The 19728-nt window shown below is 34.5% G+C and overlaps 7 protein-coding genes and 1 non-coding gene across 8 annotated transcripts; 3 read left to right on the forward strand and 5 right to left on the reverse strand.

Moving 5' to 3' along the window:
* Window positions 1-257: 257 nt before the first annotated feature.
* Window positions 258-3025, reverse strand: LOC106318034 (syntaxin-132-like). Its single transcript, XM_013755870.1, has 13 exons — window positions 2748-3025; window positions 2321-2419; window positions 2179-2235; window positions 2010-2058; window positions 1827-1915; window positions 1669-1742; window positions 1475-1517; window positions 1338-1398; window positions 1226-1251; window positions 1055-1132; window positions 896-976; window positions 695-760; window positions 258-579 (listed from the first exon to the last, which is right to left on the reverse strand). Exons 1-13 carry the CDS (start codon window positions 2763-2765, stop codon window positions 409-411), a joined length of 912 nt encoding a protein of 303 aa, XP_013611324.1. The 5' UTR covers window positions 2766-3025; the 3' UTR covers window positions 258-408.
* A 392-nt stretch (window positions 3026-3417) lies between these two features.
* On the forward strand, window positions 3418-3490 carry TRNAA-CGC. Its single transcript has one exon. It is a non-coding gene; the product is annotated as a tRNA-Ala (tRNA).
* Window positions 3491-3714: 224 nt separating this feature from the next.
* LOC106318035 lies at window positions 3715-5346 on the reverse strand. The gene is made up of 2 exons (XM_013755871.1): window positions 4883-5346; window positions 3715-3976 (listed from the first exon to the last, which is right to left on the reverse strand). The coding sequence occupies exon 1, from the start codon at window positions 5280-5282 to the stop codon at window positions 4890-4892; it is 393 nt and encodes a 130-aa protein (XP_013611325.1). The 5' UTR covers window positions 5283-5346; the 3' UTR covers window positions 3715-3976; window positions 4883-4889.
* Window positions 5347-5504: 158 nt separating this feature from the next.
* Window positions 5505-6188, forward strand: LOC106318036 (mitochondrial import receptor subunit TOM5 homolog). Its single transcript, XM_013755873.1, has 2 exons — window positions 5505-5685; window positions 5873-6188. Exons 1-2 carry the CDS (start codon window positions 5599-5601, stop codon window positions 5948-5950), a joined length of 165 nt encoding a protein of 54 aa, XP_013611327.1. The 5' UTR covers window positions 5505-5598; the 3' UTR covers window positions 5951-6188.
* Window positions 6189-8683: 2495 nt separating this feature from the next.
* LOC106318033 (glycerophosphodiester phosphodiesterase GDPD6) lies at window positions 8684-10626 on the forward strand. The gene is made up of 8 exons (XM_013755869.1): window positions 8684-8761; window positions 8848-9029; window positions 9122-9305; window positions 9396-9470; window positions 9559-9668; window positions 9754-9972; window positions 10049-10204; window positions 10282-10626. Exons 1-8 carry the CDS (start codon window positions 8746-8748, stop codon window positions 10459-10461), a joined length of 1122 nt encoding a protein of 373 aa, XP_013611323.1. The 5' UTR covers window positions 8684-8745; the 3' UTR covers window positions 10462-10626.
* Window positions 10627-10843: 217 nt separating this feature from the next.
* Window positions 10844-13163, reverse strand: LOC106318032. Its single transcript, XM_013755868.1, has 3 exons — window positions 12130-13163; window positions 11744-12039; window positions 10844-11668 (listed from the first exon to the last, which is right to left on the reverse strand). The coding sequence occupies exons 1-3, from the start codon at window positions 12692-12694 to the stop codon at window positions 10925-10927; spliced, it is 1605 nt and encodes a 534-aa protein (XP_013611322.1). The 5' UTR covers window positions 12695-13163; the 3' UTR covers window positions 10844-10924.
* A 3140-nt stretch (window positions 13164-16303) lies between these two features.
* On the reverse strand, window positions 16304-16909 carry LOC106317795. The gene is made up of 3 exons (XM_013755566.1): window positions 16855-16909; window positions 16512-16780; window positions 16304-16421 (listed from the first exon to the last, which is right to left on the reverse strand). Exons 1-3 carry the CDS (start codon window positions 16890-16892, stop codon window positions 16360-16362), a joined length of 369 nt encoding a protein of 122 aa, XP_013611020.1. The 5' UTR covers window positions 16893-16909; the 3' UTR covers window positions 16304-16359.
* A 662-nt stretch (window positions 16910-17571) lies between these two features.
* On the reverse strand, window positions 17572-19308 carry LOC106315639 (PLASMODESMATA CALLOSE-BINDING PROTEIN 2). The gene is made up of 4 exons (XM_013753432.1): window positions 19106-19308; window positions 18626-18865; window positions 18481-18514; window positions 17572-18064 (listed from the first exon to the last, which is right to left on the reverse strand). The coding sequence occupies exons 1-4, from the start codon at window positions 19155-19157 to the stop codon at window positions 17746-17748; spliced, it is 645 nt and encodes a 214-aa protein (XP_013608886.1). The 5' UTR covers window positions 19158-19308; the 3' UTR covers window positions 17572-17745.
* Window positions 19309-19728: the final 420 nt, after the last annotated feature.

Raw genomic sequence — 19728 nt, forward strand, 5'->3', positions numbered from 1 at the left:
TATTTGTATCGCAGGAATTTATATAAGGGCAAAATTTTATACCCGTAGAAAATTATAACACTGAAAGAAAGTGTTTATCTGAGAGAGAAGGGAAGATTGAAGTGTGTATTTGAAACGATCGAACTTGATCGTATATATAAAGAAAAAATCTACTGTGCAAATAGTGCAGCGGGCCCCACATCATTTATAATTTCAACTTATGCGGCGCTGTGTTCTCTGACTTTCATAACAAATGTGTATTACTTGTTTTGATCCAATTAAAAAGAATTTAGTGTATCTTGTTTTGTTTTTTCGTTTCTTGGTAAAAAATACAAACTTCACACCTCATAAACACTCGCTCAGTAAAAGTCGTACGTAATGATGTTTTTGTTTGTTTGATTGTTTGTTTACAGTGTCTTCTGTATTACTCTAAGCGTTCTTGTTTTTCCAAGGCTTGAGAACACCAACAACGATCACAGCAACAACAATGAGAAGGATGATGATTGCAATACACATCCATTTCCTTGAGTTCTTCTGTAAGCTCTTTGCTCTTTGAAGAGCCGTGTTCCCTGATTGAACGTGATCTACTGCATTTGACACCTATAATTGCCAACACAAAACCATCACTACTTACTTATTTAAATGTGTTAAAGAGTGTACCAACTTAAGATCAATTTGTGACGTTATTACTCTTTTTACGAGTTTAAGAATTCACCTGAGATTCTATGTTGTCCAGCATTTCTCCTTGTGCATCGACCAAAACTGCCATATCCATAAAAATCTGCAAAGAAAAGGGACCTTGATAAAAATGCCTTTAGAGATGAAAAAAGAAAGAGAGTTCCATTAATAGATTGCATCAAACTCAGTTCAAAGATGTTTCATCTCGTGTAAGAGAATATGAAAAATCCAACCGTACTTGTTGTAAGTCGAGAAGTTTCTTCTCCAAGTCTCTGACAGCATCATGACGTTCTTGTATTTCCGCCAATGTGTCCATTACCTGTGAGAGAAAGTATAAATAAAACACACTATTGCATGTTCAAAATCTTGGGAAGTAAATGGAAAAAAAGCTCAAAACCTGTCCTCTGCCTTGCTCCTGAATCGCTTTCTGGAAGATCTGTTCACTGTTTCCAGTTTCAATCAATTCATCAATTGTCTGGAAAAAATCATCCAAGAAACGGCAAAGGAGTAAGGTTTCATTCAAACTTCCGAGACCATTTAAAACTAAAGAAGAGTCGGCTTTACTTACATCTTCATCCGCTCGCTGACCAGTTACTAATGCAAGGAAACAAACATAGAAATTACAAGAGAGAAGGGAGTAAAAAAAAAAAGCAGTCACGTAAGATCTATATACAACATACCTGTAAAAATACGCCTATCAACAACGTCGCGATACTCTCGTTGGATGTTCTCTCTTAGAACCTGTAACAAGCCACACAACACTAATTTGAGAAAACAACAGTTTCCATATAGCTTCGTAGAAGTTTTCTTAACCCACCTGAAACTCGGCCATCTTGTCTTTAAACTTCTTCTTTAAGGAACTGTTGCACAGAATGAAAGCTCATAAAGGTCATACCAAAGAAAAGATACATTAATAGAATATGCTCGCCAAGTTCTAGTAGATTTGAATGAATAAACAGCTGAACACTATCCTAAAACCAAAGAGGTCAAAAATCAAATTAATCTACTTACAGTGTTGTTGCTGTTCTTGATCGATCCACGCCAGATCCCTTACCACAACCAGCTTTTTGTCTATTTGCCAAGTTCTACAACATTTGAATGAATACTCATATGAAGGAAACCGATATATGCAATAACTGTGTAGAAGATAAAAGAGCCAGTGACAATACCTCTCTGTCCAGCTCCTCGAGTTTCCCCTTTATGAAACGGGCAATGCTTCCGACTTCATCAACGTCTTTTTCCATTTTCTTCTTTATTGCTGGCCGTTTAGATAAAGTACCAAATTGTATGTAAGGTCAAGGCAAACCATCATTAGTACTAAAAGATGTCCAACAAGATAAACAAATTTTTACCCTTCATGGCAGGAGCTTTGGTGACAGCCTTAGACTCCTCATGGGCAGCCTATAGGGTTTACAAATGGTCAGCAAAACTGAACCATATGTTTTGGAATGATAACAATACAGAAAAAAAATGATAACCCACAAAAAAAAAAAAAGAAAAGTCATTGGGTTTATAATATACCTGAAGTTTCTTGAGAAGCTTATTAAGCTTTTCATATTGTTTGTCAATTTCTTGAACCTAACAAGACAAAAGAGGAAAGCACTTAGGTTGAGCAACTCTTTGTTTAGCTGAGAGAGTAGTAATGATTTGAGTGGAAGCTGACCTTTTTGAAGAAATCATCTAAACCTTGATCATTTCCTTGCTCCCCTAGTTCCACATCTCCTTCTCTAGAAGATTGACCTCGGGGAAGCTCAAACGAACCCTATAGAGGAAAAAAGAAGTTAAAGGCTATCAAATAATCACAACAAGTCAACTTCCTTCAAAAGCTAAGTATATTCACACAAAAGAGTTTCATACATACATCACTCAGATTCTTCTGCTTACAGTGAAAATTTTAGGAAAGGTCAAACCATACGAATGTCGATACCAGGTAAAACATTTTGAAAAACTAAAACTGGACTCTGCGGCATTCATCATATATATTAGTATCCAATTCAATCGAACACCAAATCTAATAAAAAAGGTCCTGATTTTGGAAATCAACAAAAAAAAGAAGAAACCTCTGCGAAGAATTAAAATAAAAATCTAACCTTTAGAAGATCGTTCATCGTACGGTATGAAGAGACTTAAAGTTTGGGTTTTTTTGACAACAAGAACACGACTTTTGATTGTGCCAATGCGAGAAGAAGACTTGATTCTGCGACGGCAAGTCGAGATGTTAAACGAATACGTCGGAAAAGTGTGAACCTTTCGAGGGAGAAGCGATAGAACTTAGTGAGACAGAATCGAGATAGCAAAAGTGAAGCACAAACGGATCTCTCTCTCTCTCTCTCTCTCAATTTGAGCAGAGTTGTAATGTAATTATGTAAAGTAATCTCTGTCTTTTATATCTACGGATATTAAAAAAATCCAAATCGAGTGGTTTTTAAGTATTCATAAACCGAAATCAAACCGAGGATTGAGTACATTTACAAACAGAATAAACATTATTTTCACCGGTTTGGTTTGGTAATGAACACTCATGGACGTTCCGACAGGCCGTCCTTGTCCAGAGCTAAAGACAACTCCTTTCGGTGTGCCTGAAAAATATTGTTAAAAAAAATACTTATCTAATGCGACGCATGTGCACTGACGCCGATACACCTAATGAATTTGAACAATGGACTGATATTCCAAACATACTGTACATGTGAATCAACGGCGGATATTCTCTATATCTTTTTTAATCAAAGAAATGTCAGACATTGTTATTAACAAGTTGGGGGTGTAGCTCATATGGTAGAGCGCTCGCTTCGCATGCGAGAGGCACGGGGTTCGATTCCCCGCACCTCCATTACTTTTTGAAACTAATTTGATAGTATATTTATTGCCATGTTTTTGTCTTCAATCATTCGTTGATCAACTACGTGCAATGTTTATTACAGTTCCACATCTTGTCATGAAAAAATTGTACAGCATGGTTCTTTTTTCTTTTATCACTGATGCATTAGGAAAAGGGGTCCTAAAGAGCACAGGGACTACTACTACATGCTTCTCTCAGTGTTACATTGGCTACCATTTCATATAAGACTACATGCTTTCAAATAATGATGAATTCACCATAGGAAATAAAAATATTTATGCGAGTAAACAAAGGGAATACAACTGAACAATAATCCGGTTCCTGTGAAGGAACATCAAGTGTTTTGTAGTACATAAAGAGCCTTTATTAGATAATGCAAACTAGTGAGAATTTTTCTCGGTCGTGAGATATTATCACACGCAGTCCGTCTCCCACCACAGCAGATTACAGGAGAAAAGACACGAGAGTAGCAAAAACCTAGAAAGAAAGGGACAAGAAAAATAAGTCAGTCCAGAGAGATGGAAACTCAGATAATATGGGTTTTAAGCGATGGAAATTTTCTTGTGTGCTTGTACCAGGTGATACCAAACATGAACATTTGAAATACTATGCAGCAGTAATAAGCTGTAGGCTATATAGCACAAACAGAGACATCATTCTAAATGGTCACAGCTCAGCACAAAGTTAAAATCTATTCAACAGGTTACTCATGATTCCAATACAACTTCCCATTACTTTGATCTACAAATATTACTCCAGTAACCAAACTAATTTATCATCACAAAACTCAACTAGCCAAGACAAAAATTGACAAATCAGGCTCTCTGAAAACGTAAAGCAGCAGGGAGACGTAGATAAAAAACTACAAACAAACAACCATCATTTTCAACCTAACTTTGCCTCTAAGTCTATTCTAAAATTCCAAACATCCCCATGTACAGATGCCATCATATTCTTTCTCCACCGCTCAAATCAAAATTCACCAGGAGAAATATACTTCAGAGGCTACTGTGAAGACCAGAAAGAAAAGCTTAATACACTCCAAGTTTTCCATCGCTCTAATTAAAATGGTCTAATGATTACTCTCGGATCATAAGGTTCCGTTAAGATATAACCAACTTCACCAGTTACAGACCATTTACAGTAAAGCTAATCCCCCAATAATCGAAAGCCTTATCACCATTCACCACGACTCTCACTAAGAAAGTGTATAGCTTTAGAAATCAACCGAGAAGCCAATGCTGCACTTATAGCCATACATCACATGCTCAATCATCGGGAAAACAAACCTAAAGTTTCAAACTTTACACAAATCAACAATCACAATCATCTCCAAACCAACAAACCTCTCAATTAGAATCAAACAAAGCTCAATTCCCTCACCTGTTTGTTACTCGTAGCCTCCGCCACGAGCGTTCTCATCCTCTTCCACAGTGGTCGTCAAGTAAACCCTAGGGAAGTCCGACTCCTCGAACGTCTTCTTCTCATTCATCATCTCCACAACGTCCTCCTTCTTCAACAGGTATCGCCTAATCGGCGGGCGGTTTCGCCTCTGATCCCTCGCGTGGTACAGGATGTTGTAGACATTCTCCGGATCCGCGGTAGGCACGATCGCCTCCTGATCGATCGTGGCGGGGCATCGGATACGATACTCCGTCGCCTTGGGAACGGATTCGAGGTACTCCGGGTGAGCGCAAGGTCCGGTGATCTCCCATGGCTTCTTGATGTAACGCCTGAGGGTCTGGACAAGGGAGGAAGCCGCCGTCGCCGCTGATTTCGCCATTGGTGAGAGAGAGAGAGAGAGAGAGATCTGGCCAAGGAAATGGGGGAACGTAGTTCAGGTAAAACCGGTTTGATCTGTTTTGATTTTGAATTTATGTATTGGTTCGATACTAAACCGAGATTCTGCTTCGTGGGCCTTATAACGGGCTTAAATAGGCCCATAAAATCCTTGATGAAAAGCTTTATCAGCGGTAATTTTAATAAAACCTAAAACCCACAAAGAGTTAGTTAATAGATGCTTTGAATTGACCTAATTGAATTCACGATCCCAAATCGAAAGAAGACGATCAAGGTTCCGATCTTTTTAGTAGGCAACAATGGTGAAGAATGTTATCTCAATGGATCAGCTGAAAGCTTTATGGCACTCTGAGGTTCACAATGAACAAAGATGGGATGCTAACATGGTAAAAGTCTCTTGCTTTTTCTCTCCTCTCTGTGTTTCGTTTGTTTCCGGGTTGATTCTGAATCGGGTTTATTATTAGTCACAAGTCCATGCCTTTGGATGTTTTGCCTTTGTTACCATCGAAAACACTTCTCACTCTGACAAGAAATACTTTTGTTTTTGGTTGTGTCTCTTCTTGGTTGGTGCAGAAACTTGTCAGAGCACTTGGGGTGTTTGCAGGAGGAGTCTTCCTCATGCGTAGCTATGGTGATCTCATGGCTGTCTGAAGACACTGATAACAATGGAGTAGCATGTCTTAGTTTTTCACTTTCTCGACTTTTGTACTTGTTCAAGCTGTCTCTCTTCTCTCTCTCTCTCTCTTGTTCAAGCTGTCTCTTCTCTCTCTGATGATCTAGTTTCTGATTTCACCAATGTGATCTCTCAGCTCAAGATTTGTTTCTTGTTTTAAGTGACTGGGATCTTATGAACTTATGATATACTGCACTAAATAATTTTTTTTATATACTCACAACGAGTTTCTAATTGCGTCTTCCTCCTAGCACCAACGTTATGATGTATACTAACGCACAGGTCATTTCAAAAACAAAAAAAAAACTAATTAATGTTAATACAAAAATAACTTTCGATTTCAATTTTTCTAAACTTCTTAATAACCAACACCATGTTCAAAAAGATCATCAACACCACGATCAAAAATAATGATCATGATTTAAAACTGTTTTGATCTATTAATTTTATCTTTGTTCCATCTATTTCTCCTCTTCTCTTCTTCTTCTCCATCGCTTCATTTTTATAAGGCATTCATATTTAAAATGATAGAAGATACTAAGAAAGAAGAAGAAAACATATAAATAGAGAAAGAGAGACACTTGGAATGGAAAACCAGCCAAGGTAAAGAGAAGATATCAAAAAAATTTTATATTCATCATTTTATATTTTTGGTTTTTGGGATACGTTTCGCGCTCGGTGGCTTTTGAAGCATAATCGGCATCTTCAAATCAGATAGCGAGAGAGATTGCGAAGAGTATCCTTCGAAATGGTCATTTCCAATCTTACTTGGCTCTAGGCGGACCAGCTTGGTTGCATCAAAGGATTTTAACAGAAGCGGCATCAATCAGTTCGTAGATCTTTTTAAGGTTGAGCTTGTTGCTATGTTTCTTTTTGTTCCCGTGTTCTGTTCATGTTGATACAATTCCTATGGGTTTATCTTTTATATGAAAACGTTAAAACAAAAAAAATTCACACATGGTTTATGATTACTCTTAAATCTTAAGTGTATTATTTTGTTAACTAAAGTTATTTGATTCCTATAGTGTATTGAGAAAAGGAAGAATACAATTTTGCGACGACCTCGGCAAATGAGGGTTTAAAAATCTAGATTACTGAAACTTGAAAGAGTCAAGCTTTTAAAAGATCAAATTATAATTTTCGTCATGTTTTTTTTTTGTAAATTGAATTTGCGTCATGTTGAATTTCTGTTTTCATAAAAAAATACTTTAGGTATAGTCAAAAAAGAAAAAGGTAAATTTAAACAAAATATGCTGGAACGTGTTTATTAGTTGTGGTGGTGATAATTCAAGAAAATAAAATATCATTAACCTCTTTTCCATTACAAGTTCTATACATATGCTATCTTTTCAAAATGTATCATGTAAAACGATATCCGTCTATAGGACGGGAGATATACTAGTTAATATGTAAATTTCAAACTATTCATTTAACTAGGTTTATAATCATAAATTTCAAGTGAAAATAATATTCTTCCAAGCCAAGTCTGCAAATGAAGGGAGATTTTATATTTTATCGTTACTTAATATTTAAATCTGCATCTCTCAGTGGAATATGTTACTATTTTTCAGGAAAATCAATTTTTCTGGAAAATCTTTTATTTGTTCTCTAGAAAAGTTCGTGTAATCTATATAATCTAGGATACATACACAATGCTCGTTGTGAATTGAGAGCGTTCTCAGCCTAGTTAAGGTATTTATTTGGAGGAACTTTTAGTTGCAATTCAGTTATGGGCTTCAAGTGTAAGTGCCAAAATCTCTACCATGATGTTGTTGTTGATGCTGCTTCTTTGTTTATGGATTTCTTATGTCCCATCTTGGTGTGATTTGGCAGAAATATTTTTTTTTAGTTTAATCAGTTTTATTGTGATATTTGGCTTTTATATTTTTATAGTCCAAATATAACAAAACTAAAATCTCAACTCGACTAAATTGAATTGACACAAGCAAAACCAAAGTGAACTAAAACCGAACCAAACATAAAACTAAATTTTCAATGTAGTTAACTAATTATACTAATATTATTAAAATTTAAGATATTTAACCATTTAACCTAAACAATTAAACAGAATTTTACACATTTTACTTCCAAATGAATAGAAAACACAACTAAAATAAAATAAAAAGAATATGAATATGAATCTTATGAATTAACATCAAAACTAAAAAAATTATGTATGATATTTATATTAGGTTCGAAGATATAATATCAAATTATTTGATTATATATTTTACTTTTTTATTGTAATGTTTAGCTTTACGTTTAAATTTAAAAGAATAATGATTTAGTGTCAAATGATTAGTTGTTTTCATAAATTATATTTTTGTAACCCAAATATAAGAAAACTAGAAAATAACTCGACTGAACTGAAATGACTCAAACAAAATCAAATTAAACCAAACTGGACTAAAAACCGAACAAAACATAAAACAAACCCGAACTAAAACCGAAAACAAACCAAACCAAACCAAACTTATTTGGTTTGACTTTGGTTAAAGTTTTCTTAGACGGTTAGACCTAAATAAACCAAACCAAAACTAAAATATCCACTAAACATCTCTCAGTGGATTTTTTTTTGGTTAACTCTCAGCGGAATATTCTTAATGTGTTTGTTACGTTGTTGTTGTTTTTGTTTGTTACGTTTTTCTAGGAAAATCTTTGATTTGTTTGTTAGATGAGCTCGTATAATCGATATAAATGTTGAAGATACACCCAGTTCTCAAGTTTTGAGACTATTCAAGGTTGTAACTGGAGTAACTCTTAGGCGTAAGTCATGGGCGGTGTCAAGTGTAAGTTTCGAAGCCTCCACCATGACCTTGATGTTGCTGTTTTCTTGTGTCCTTTTTAGTGAGATTTAGTAGATGTTCTCTTGCAGATTGTCTACCGTTGCTTTTACTGTCATTGTTGATTGCTGAATGTGCCTCAAGGCCATTGTATACTCTCCCAAGTCTAGCAAAATCTGGAACTAAGAAACCGCTTCAGACTTCTCGTCCATTCAATGTTGCACACAGAGGAGCAAACGGCGAGTTCCCTGAAGAAACTGCTCCTTCATATATGGTATTTCATCTCTTTAAAAGTTTCTACTACTTTTACACTAAACTTTGTCATGTTTCATTAATACCTCTCTACCTGTGTATTTTTAATTCCAGAGGGCAATTGAGGAAGGTGCAGATTTCATAGAATCAGACATTCTATCTACCAAAGACGGTGTTCTGATATGTCATCACGATGTTAATCTCGATGATACAACTGATGTTGCTGACCACAAGGAGTTTGCTGACCGTAAGAGAACTTATGAAGTTCAAGGGATGAACATGACCGGCTTCTTCACTGGTAAAACTTACTAAAATCCACTACAAGAAACCAATTCATTTTTCTAGAGGTTTTGTTTTTTCAATGCTTGATTGAACATTCCAAGAACAGTTGATTTTACTCTGGAGGAGCTGAAAACACTTGGAGCTAAGCAGAGGTATCCTTTCAGGGATCAACAGTACAATGGTAATAAAATATATACTCTCTCTTCTCTATATACTCTTAAACCAACTTTTGAGCAATGAGTTATAATTGAAATATTTGGTAAGATCAGGTAAGTTCCAAATTATTACTTTGGACGAGTATATAGCAATAGCACTGGATGCAACTAGAGTTGCTGGGATATATCCAGAGATCAAGAACCCTGTTTTCATCAATCAGCAAGTAAGCACAACTTTTTTCACTTAATTGATGAGTAAACAAATAGAAAGGTTGTTAAATCTATATTTTTTTATAAAAACTTCTGCAGGTGAAATGGGCTGATGGTAAAAAGTTTGAGGATAAGATTGTGGCAACTTTGAAGAAATATGGATACAAAGGCTCATACATGTCTAAAGATTGGCTAAAACAGCCAATATTCATTCAGTCTTTTGCTGCAACTTCGCTTGTTTACATTTCAAACATGACTGACTCACCAAAGGTGTTCTTGATTGATGATGTCACTATCCTAACTGAAGACACTAACAAGGTACTTTCTTCCTTTCTAATTTATGTTTTTTTTCAGATCAATCATAGTTTGCTTACATATGTATATGTGAATGCAGACATACGCTGAGATTACATCAGACAAATATTTAGATTACATTAAACCATATGTGGTTGGGATTGGTCCATGGAAAGACACTATCGTTCCTGTGGATAATAACCGTCTGACTACACCAACGGATTTGGTTGCAAGAGCACACTCACGTAACCTTCAGGTTTGTGTGTAGGACTCAAAACTTATGTTATGTCTCTAGCTTATATGATCATTGGTTTGAACAATGTTTGTTGGTAGGTGCATCCATACACATACCGTAACGAGAACCAGTTTCTGCATTCCGGGTTTCATCAAGATGCGTATTTGGAGTATGATTATTGGATCAACAAGATTGGTGTTGATGGTTTGTTCACTGACTTCACTGGAAGTCTCCACAATTTTCAGGAGTTGACTTCTCCTTTGCCTAAGCTTCAGTGATTGGCTCTTTTTCTTTTGCTTTCTAAAGTTAGTTTAATCTTCTGTTAGGTATTTTTGTAGGAATTCTTGGAACTTTTAATAATTCTCTTCAGTTTAATAAAAAGGAGCAACTGCTTCTATGTTGTTCACAATGCCTTTGGAATAACAGTCTATAGATGAGTGTTGAAAAAGCTAAACGTGAATCAGTTTTTTTAATGACTAGAGCAGAGAACCTTTTAAATTACCGAGATGTCTCTTGTTCTTTTTGCCAGAAGAGATGGTTCTTTGAGCTTTGAAACTTTCCTGAAGACATTACAGTTTTGAGTTTGACACCAACATGGTAACATCTTTTTTTCTTTTCATTTTCAGTTTGTTTTGATCTCACAAGACGAGTTTCATCAACTATTACATATCAACACACTAACTAGAGACGTCTATAACTTTGCATCATGAATAATGAGACTCTCTGACAAGCTTATGCTTTTCATGGATTATGTTCTATTTCTTCCATGAGAGATAGCATCCTCTGGGCATTAAACACAGAAGAAGATCCTTGTTTTGTTTTCTCAACGATCTGCTTTATCAGTTGCTTCTCCATCTCACTCTCAGACTCTCTATCTTCTCCTTCTTCTTCGTCGCTCAAACCAAGTAGATCTTGCAGGTTGAAGAAATTAACATCCTCTGAAGTTCTTGAGGAAGCCTTTCTGTAATCTTTATGGCTCCGAGGTGAGCTTTTGCTTGTCACAGACATCTCATATGGTAAATCTTCTTCTTCAGAATCATCTTTTATATCCATCAGTTCCTCGTAAGAGTCATTGAATGCATCAAGTGCAGGCCCTGCTAGATTCATAACCAGAGGTTGAACCTCTACTACAGGATTATTATGCTTACGAATTGAGTCTCTCTTCACTGCATGGCTTTCACATAACCTTGAATATGACTTCTTCTTTTCACCTGCTTCCATGACCAGCTGCTCTACTTTCCTCTGGCTCTCTTGCAAGGCGATCTCAAGCTCTTTTATACGTTCCTCACAACGTGAGTTGATAACTTTGTGCAGACGCAAGCTTAACTCACGAGGTGACACTGTATAGTTTCCTGATTCAGGTGTGAAATTTCCTCCACAAGGTTCCTCCTGATTGAACTCGGTTTCATCAAAGCGCTGCCTTTCAACCTGATCATCATCTCTCAGCTCTCCCTGCGCAAATTCTACTTCGGAATCCGGCTCTAGCTGCAGAATTGAGAAACAATTACCAAACTGAACTTCTATCTATCAATAAAGAATGGCTACTCTTATCTTACTCACCTCGAAGACATCTGAGGGTTGTGTCTCAATGTTGGACGAGTTCATGTTGATCTGTAGCCTTTCCAGTTCAGCTACAAGCTCTGCTTCGATTTCACCAATAAATTCTGAATTCCCTGCTGTCTTTTCTCCATAGTGTAAGTCATCATTCTCTGTCAATGAGTCTTTCGTCTTAAGCCCATTCTCCGTCTCCTTTAACTCTGCTTTGACCTTGTTTACTTCCGTTTGGTTAGCTACTAACGATGACATTATCCCAATAGAAATCCCAACGCATAGCAGCAATGCTGCATCTTTTGATCCTGAAAAAAAAAAAAAAAAAATAGAATCCAGCTTTAGCATGTCAAGTCTTTGCATTTGTCAGTATAATAAAAAGATAGCGAGATGCTTACCAATCCCATTATCAGATGTTCTACTCGTCTTTTCAACTCTTCTCTTAACATAAAGACCTGAAGCTTCCAACTTCCTTAGCCGAGGGATTCCACAGCTCCGAGCTCGCTGGCTAAGAGAATCTCCATTGTTCTTGCCAATTACTTTTGTACCATCAGTAACAACCAAGGGCCTTGAAACTGCAACACATGGTGATGGAAACGGGCTAAGCATATATTCCTCTCTATGTAACCGAGATATTACGCTGTTCTCCATATAAAAAGGCTTGACAAGTCTCCTGTATCGCTGTTTTCTCCTGAGAAACGCTCTGTTCCCAAAAGAATCTGAACAAATCTCCTCACTAGCCACTCCCAATACATCCAAATCTTCCCCGTTTACGCAATCCTCGAAGTTCTCTTCGTTTGGTTTATTGTCTCTTGCCAAACTGCTAACCACACAACATCTCGGAGATTCCGGCTTCACATAAGACAAATCCTCAGGAAAGCTTTCTTTACCTTTGGATACATTTTGCAAATGCTTGGTTACCAATCCTGTAGCAGCAGTAGCTGCTATTAGCCAAAGATCCATTCTCTTCTCTCTCTTTTTTTAACAATCAAGAGGGCACGTGCATACTCTCCCAATCCAGCTCCATAAACATTACAACTCGTCGAAAAAAACAAAACCAACTCCAACTCATGCTTTCAACAATCTTCAGTAACAATCCAATTCAAGAGCGATGCTTATTTTTTGAATAGCTTGTCCAAGACGATACCTTTTTGAGACGAAAGCACCTAGCTTTCTACTACACCATGCGGGGGATCGAAGCGATGTGCAAAACCCATTCGGGAAACTCAGAAAAGGCTTCGACTTTCGATCGGAGATGAGCTGATGAGCAGTGCTCAATGAAGCGGAAGAAAGGAAAGGAGGAGACTTTGGAGGTTTGAGGATGCAAGAAGGGATAATCTGGAAGATTTAAGGAAGGAAACGATCTTCTGGCGATAGGCCGGCAAAAAAGTTAGTGAAGAAGCTGTAGGAGCTGCCAAGGGTTACATGATTTTTTCTGATTTTTTTAATTAATAAATAACATAAATAAAAATAAACGACAATACTCCTCCTGTGTATTAAATGAGAAGTAAATTAATGATTTTTATTTAGGTGTGTCAATCATGGAGAGAATTTTTTAAAAAATATTATAACTTGATTGGTTTCATTGGTCGAGAAATTTTCAATTATTTAAATTTGATTTAAAATAAAAGGTAAGTCTAGAACTAATTAGTGTCGCTTACCAAATAATCTAAATGATATTACAAATAATAATTTATGATAACTAATTTTTAAAATTATAGAAAGTGTAATAATGTTTGATTAATTTCTATTGTATCTATATACAACATAAAATAATTAATAGAACACAATTTATTGAAATCAATATAACGATTTAATATTTTTTAATATAAAACATTATATTCGCATAGTATTATCATAATTTTAAATTATTTATAAGAATTTATAAAACATTTATGAAAAATATAAATACGCATATATATTAAACGAAAAGTCACTTAAGTGACTTTGGCTTACATGTCGATCATTTTCGAAGTCTTAAGAAAATTGTTATAATTTTCTTGGTCAATAATTTTTAATTTTATTTATTTTAGTTTAGATTGGACGGTTAATTAATAGAACACAATTTATAGAAATCGATATAATGATTTCATATTCATATAAAAATATAATCATATATTTTATAATTATTAATCTCTTATATTGTCCATATATGCTTTATAAATAATTAGGTTTTGAAGATTGACCGAATTATATTGAACGGAACATGTGAGAACTTTGATTAAAAATTATTTTGCATTTAAATAAATTTAAAAAGTGAATAAGGTAATGCTATGATTGAAAAGAATTATAAGATGAATTTTTGGTTTATTGATTGTATAATATGTATTACTATTTAGAGATAGAAATAAATATTTGGCAAAAAATAAGTAAAAATTTAGGAAAACATTAGCAAAAATTAATTAAAAAAATAAGAATAGGCTGAAGAAGATGTATAATATATGTAGGAGAAGTAAATATGATATTTACTTATATAATTTCATAAACATTTGTTATTACTAAACATTTATCAGTTATTTTTACATCAAATTTATGGAAACTTTTCGAAATTTTATACATAATTTATATTTTTATACAATATTTATATCCGCGAATTTGCAGGCAACCACATAGTAATTATTATTTTATGTAACATGTAAAGGGAGGCGTCATTAATCATGTTTTTTTTGTGGCGCAAAAAGAAAAACAGAATGAAGTCGTGTGTGGCCAGGCGATATGGTTGTTAGTGATTGTGATCACTTTCTTCTACTGGATTTTAGAGGACATAATAGACTCTCTCTCTAGTGATTTACTTTGTTCACGACGTTATTGGCATTGGGCCATTGGCCATCATAGTTGAAGTTGTAGGCTCATCTTATATGAGTCTCAGTGCTGTAAATTGGATGTTTTAATGAAGTCTATGCAAAAATAAATATTTTTACTCAGAACTGTTATACAGTTATCCACTTATCCTTGGTGATAAATTCTCATGCTTTAAGGATTTTGATATAAAGTTCGGAGTCTCAGCAGCTAGGAAAACGAATTTAGCAACCGATTATGTTCTTTGCCCAAAAATATTATGTATGAGTTTCGGGCAAAAACTTACTGAATTTATAAGAGAAAAAACGAGAGACTTTGATTAGAGATTTTGAAAACAAAGATATTGACACTTTAAGATGGTAGTTGTAAGCTTTCAAAAATGTCATTTGATAATACTCATTTTACATCTCGACTGGTAACAAAATTGGATTTAATCCAATATGGTTCCTATGTAACAAATCTAGATAAAAAAATATTAAAGATCAAGAAATAGTCTACAAAGTTCAATCCAAAGTTTTATCGGTTGCATAAAAATGGATAATACATTATGACAATGTTGTCACTATATATTTCCTCTGTTTCAATATAATACATATTTTAGTTTGTTTATACATATTAATAAAATATATTAATTTTTAATATTAAATATTATTTTTTTGTAATTATCTATTTTCCATAATTTTAAATCATTAAGAATTCAATAAATACAATTATTTTTTTGAAATTTACAATTAGTCATTATTAATTAACAAAAAAATGCATTGAAAATATAAAAATGTATCTTAATGAAACAAAGGGAGTATGTTTGTGTGTTTATTGCTCCAGATTATATAAAATAAATGAGTTGAGACGTGTGCCAAATGCTTGAAATCAATAAAGAGAAATTAATATGTTGACACACATGTTACTTCTCCATTAATAATACTTAAATATCTGATAATTATATTAATAATACTTAAATATATGATTTATGGCATATAAATACAATGTAAATATTATTAAATCAGGCAATATATTAATGTGTATTTAATCGTTAAATTGATGAGAAGGTCAATAAATAAGATGACATAATGCAATCTAGATGTGTACCTAATCGTTCGTGTTTCAAAAAAAATATGTACCTAATCGTTCAATTAATTGAGAAAAAAACATTTTGAAGCTAAAACATCACCAGTTTTACTCACTGATTATATTTAATTACTTATATAAAAATATGGTTGTTGTAATGAAGCTCTTAAATATGAAATGTCATTCTTTGGAAATTTCTATTTAAATAAGAAAGTAATATGTTGACCAAGAAGGCAATTAATATTTTTACAAAAATAATTATTATGACGATATCAATTACTATACCATAAATAATAGTAAAGGTAAAAAAATTACATATGCTTTTGTCTAAATCTAAGTGAATATGCAAAATTTTACCATTATAATAGATTTTATATAAAAATTTAACGGTTACTAATAAAAACCGCGAAATTTAAAAGGTCGTTACACAAAATTTTTTGAAATAAGATAAAGCGCGGTTAATTTTTAAATAATAGTTTTGGCTCAAAGTATACAAATCGGACTTTTTATCAGCATTCACTAATCCATAAAATAAATGATGATTCACACACAAAATTAGAGTATTAAAACTTTTATTATGATTAAAATTAAATAAAAACAAACTCAAAAGAGGTCATAAGCAGGACCGCAGAGTAACAAAGAAATAATGTCAATGAGAGGACGTCACATGACAATGAAGTTGAAGTCCAACCTCACATAGCCGGTAAGTAACTTGAATCCCAAGGAAACTAGAACTCTGATAACCCTAATCGCAGGTGCACTCACTTAGACGAAGGTAACGGTGTAACACCTGGTCCTTGATCGTCAGCTTCCTCAGGATCAACTACGGAGAAAAAAAAACACAATTTGAAACACAAGCACAAAAAACATAATCTTAATTTCCGACAGAAACTGAACTAAAGACATATTTCACCTGGAACTCGAGGCGTCCTGCGTTTTCTCTTTGGAGAAGGAAACGCCAGAAACGGTGGTTTGTTTGTCGTGCTTGGAGATGTATATGATGAACTTCCTTTCTCAGAGGATTCGCCAGAGATCTTTGAGCCTGAAGCACCATGATCGGTTGTTAAATCCTTCGTATCTATGTCAACAAGACTCGAGACATGTAACACGCGACCTGAGGATCTGCACACTTCACATAGCCACATGTCTGGGGGTGACATTAAATAGACCTTTGCGCAATAGCTGAAGATGCACACGAGAGAGTTATACAATCAGAATCATATAAATATAAAAACAAGAAATGAAAATGATCTTACGTATGCTCTCTGACTTCTCTGCAATAGAAACAAGTCATTATTAAATCCACGAAGCCGATATCTCCACATACCTGACAAGGCTCCTATGTAACAAGATTTTAATAAAATCAACAGATCAGAAACCAATCAATTGAAAATATGAATTAAGGTGTTGATCAATAACAAAACATGATGATCAAGACTTATTTAATCAAACAGTTCAAAAAAGCTAATAATGGATTCACAAAGACGATCACAGGATATACAATCAAGAAACGATGATCTTACTGATGTGTTTTTGCTCATATTATTCATCAGTTCGTTACAAAAACGATCTTTAAATGGTTTTGATGGTTATGCAGAGGAAATTAGATTTTAGGAAAAGCAAAAAAAGAGATGAAAGGAGATCGGCTTCTTGAAGTAGAAGAAAACAGTTTTCTTGCCAAGTATTTATAAAGATTTACCGGTCGGATACACTAACCGAACATGAGTGTTTTGTTCACCAACAATTCCACAACCCAAACCGAAGTAAACCGAGATTTATATTAAAGTGTTTGACTAAAACCCGCAAAAATTACCATATAGAAACAAATTAAATATTATCTAAGCTTATTAATAGTTATTTAATTGCTCTGACTTAATTGGAACCAAATCCAGAAGAAAACAAAAAAGAAAAAAAGGGTCAAACTTAAATTTAATTTGTTGCTTAAGATTTTACCCAAAAAATAATAATAATAATTGTTGCTTAAGATTTAAAGATATTAAATAGAAACCAAATTCGTCCCGAGACGATTCAGTTTTACATTGTTAATTGTTTTCCTTAAAATTGATAAGCATGAACAGAAGTCCAAAATAAAGCAAGAACATAACATATTTTGATAGTAAACTAGAGAGAAAGACCATTCATCATCTTCAGATCATTATCAAGACAGAACACAAGCAGAGGAACAAGGTGTTGGAATTACGGAACACGAAACCGGTGCTTTCGTTTGAGTAATCCGGGTTTAACCCGGTTCCGGTAGCATCAGTGATATTGCCTCCTAGCAGTCCGGTGGTTGGTGTGCCAGTGAATGGACTGTTTCCACCGGGAAATGTTGTGATAGGGCTGTTTCCTTTTGGACTGCTTTTGCCTGGCGTCTTGGTGCTGCTGCTACCACCGCCAGTGGTGCTGCCACCACTTCCAGTGGTGCTGCCACCACCTCCAGTGGTGCTGCCACCACCTCCAGTGCCACTGTAAAACAAGCAAGTAAAACAACAAAACTCATTATCATGTTTTATCTAAATTAACGTTGGTATTATGTAACTACGTGTTTCAGCCTTTCAGGTCAGATAAGGTAAACGGAAATATTAGCGTTGGAAACAGTTGAGACGCATGTCAAAACATTATTTATAGATTTATTACTTTATAAATAATCCCCAAAATAAAGAAAGCAATTTGAAATTATTGTAGGTTGTGATCTAGTTAAAGCTTTGTTTAGTAATAGTAAATGTGAACTTTTGATTTAGATCTGGCTTTTTAATGTACCTTATTAAGCTAATCCAACATTAAACTGTAATACTAATTATAGGGAGGTATCTTTTGTTTGTATCTCTTTCAGTTTATATATACTCAGTAAGAAAAAATATGTAGAAAGCAAAGAACCATACCTAACACTAGAAGGGAATGGACATCCTGAATAGCCTGTGACAAAAGGTTCACACAGCAGAGAGATAACCGTACCGTCATGAACTATCTATGGCTCAAGCAATTATTTAGGGCTTCAAACGATAACAAAATTTCTGAGGAACTTACTGGGATCAGTGGTTGTAGGAGTGGCGGTACCAGTGAAATTACAAGACTCAGAAGCTTGACTTTTCTTCTGAAAGAAGCTATTGACAGCATAGCTACAATGAGCTCTAACATTGTCAGGGTTGAAGCAAGACCCTTTTGGGTGAGTTGGGTTACAGTCAGCTCCATTTCCACATGCGTAGTCTAGTGTCCTTTGTAGCACTGAGTCACTCAGCCCTGTTTTGCACACACACCATGTGGCACCTACCAAAGGAAACAAATTGTAAGTGAAGTCAAGAAGATTTGAGGAGATCTTGTTTTTGAGTGTGGTTTCAAACTTCAAGAGACAATATTTGAAATCAGAGAGTGAGAGAAAAGATAGAAAGCAAAAAAAAAGGTACAATGATAAGCTAGACCTTAAGGGTTTGAAATTTTTTCCAATCAGTAGACACACTGAAAAGAAAGAAAGAGATAAGAGATGTAGTTAGGAGCGAGAGTTCTTACTACAATAGCCAGCCATGAGGAGGCTGAGAAGATAGAGAAACAGAACAGCCATGAAAGGAATGCAAATACACAAATGTACCCACTTGATTTGTGGAAATAGAGAGGGATAGATTATAGATAGAGTAAGATGGTTATTTCTCTTCTATTATTGTTATAGAAGAAGAAGAGAGAGAGAGTGTGTGTACTGTTCTGAGATTGAGAGCGACAACTTGTTCCGTGACTCTTGTTTCTTCTCTAGCCCTTCTTGAGTCAGCTTTTTCATTATTGTTTGGAGATCTCCATGCCCATTTCGAAATTTAAATAAAAACAAAAATTGTGATGCCTCTTAAACAACACAAAATTAAATATAAATTTCTACTAAATTACAAGATTGTGATGCCTCTTAAACAACACAAAATGAAGAGTTATTCTTGGGTTCACCCCCTAGGGTGAACCTTTAGGTTCACCAACCAATAGAAAGTTGTCATTTTAAATCTAGTATCTTTTAATTAAGGAAACCAAATAACTTGCAAATTATATTTTTTTTTCAAAATAAAATTTAAAAATAAATAAAAATAATATATAAAAAACGAATTCAAAAAAAAAAAATGTTGTCAACAAAACACTAAACCCTAAACTCTAAT

The sequence above is a fragment of the Brassica oleracea genome, chromosome C9 (assembly GCF_000695525.1).
Source record: "Brassica oleracea var. oleracea cultivar TO1000 chromosome C9, BOL, whole genome shotgun sequence".
Lineage (NCBI taxonomy): Eukaryota > Viridiplantae > Streptophyta > Magnoliopsida > Brassicales > Brassicaceae > Brassica > Brassica oleracea.

What these genes read in the sequence shown, in the direction of transcription:
- LOC106318034 (XM_013755870.1), bottom strand. An exon ending in AGCTTCTCAAGAAACTTCAG is followed by an intron (nt 2,059 to 2,178) that starts GTATATTATAAA and finishes TAAACCCTATAG; the next exon opens with GCTGCCCATGAGGAGTCTAA. An exon ending in AGGAGCAAGGCAGAGGACAG is followed by an intron (nt 977 to 1,054) that starts GTTTTGAGCTTT and finishes TTTCTCTCACAG; the next exon opens with GTAATGGACACATTGGCGGA.
- LOC106318035 (XM_013755871.1), bottom strand. Translation starts at nt 5,282, where the DNA reads ATGGCGAAATCAGCGGCGACGGCGGCTTCCTCCCTTGTCCAGACCCTC.
- LOC106318036 (XM_013755873.1), top strand. Translation starts at nt 5,599, where the DNA reads ATGGTGAAGAATGTTATCTCAATGGATCAGCTGAAAGCTTTATGGCAC. An exon ending in AAAGATGGGATGCTAACATG is followed by an intron (nt 5,686 to 5,872) that starts GTAAAAGTCTCT and finishes TGGTTGGTGCAG; the next exon opens with AAACTTGTCAGAGCACTTGG.
- LOC106318033 (XM_013755869.1), top strand. An exon ending in CTGTTTTCATCAATCAGCAA is followed by an intron (nt 9,669 to 9,753) that starts GTAAGCACAACT and finishes AAACTTCTGCAG; the next exon opens with GTGAAATGGGCTGATGGTAA. An exon ending in CACACTCACGTAACCTTCAG is followed by an intron (nt 10,205 to 10,281) that starts GTTTGTGTGTAG and finishes GTTTGTTGGTAG; the next exon opens with GTGCATCCATACACATACCG.
- LOC106318032 (XM_013755868.1), bottom strand. Translation starts at nt 12,694, where the DNA reads ATGGATCTTTGGCTAATAGCAGCTACTGCTGCTACAGGATTGGTAACC. An exon ending in AACATCTGATAATGGGATTG is followed by an intron (nt 12,040 to 12,129) that starts GTAAGCATCTCG and finishes TTTTTTTTTCAG; the next exon opens with GATCAAAAGATGCAGCATTG. An exon ending in AACCCTCAGATGTCTTCGAG is followed by an intron (nt 11,669 to 11,743) that starts GTGAGTAAGATA and finishes TCAATTCTGCAG; the next exon opens with CTAGAGCCGGATTCCGAAGT.
- LOC106317795 (XM_013755566.1), bottom strand. Translation starts at nt 16,892, where the DNA reads ATGACTTGTTTCTATTGCAGAGAAGTCAGAGAGCATAC. An exon ending in AGAGAAGTCAGAGAGCATAC is followed by an intron (nt 16,781 to 16,854) that starts GTAAGATCATTT and finishes GTGCATCTTCAG; the next exon opens with CTATTGCGCAAAGGTCTATT. An exon ending in CAGGACGCCTCGAGTTCCAG is followed by an intron (nt 16,422 to 16,511) that starts GTGAAATATGTC and finishes TTTTCTCCGTAG; the next exon opens with TTGATCCTGAGGAAGCTGAC.
- LOC106315639 (XM_013753432.1), bottom strand. Translation starts at nt 19,157, where the DNA reads ATGGCTGTTCTGTTTCTCTATCTTCTCAGCCTCCTCATGGCTGGCTAT. An exon ending in TCCTACAACCACTGATCCCA is followed by an intron (nt 18,515 to 18,625) that starts GTAAGTTCCTCA and finishes CTTTTGTCACAG; the next exon opens with GCTATTCAGGATGTCCATTC. An exon ending in CCATTCCCTTCTAGTGTTAG is followed by an intron (nt 18,065 to 18,480) that starts GTATGGTTCTTT and finishes CTTGTTTTACAG; the next exon opens with TGGCACTGGAGGTGGTGGCA.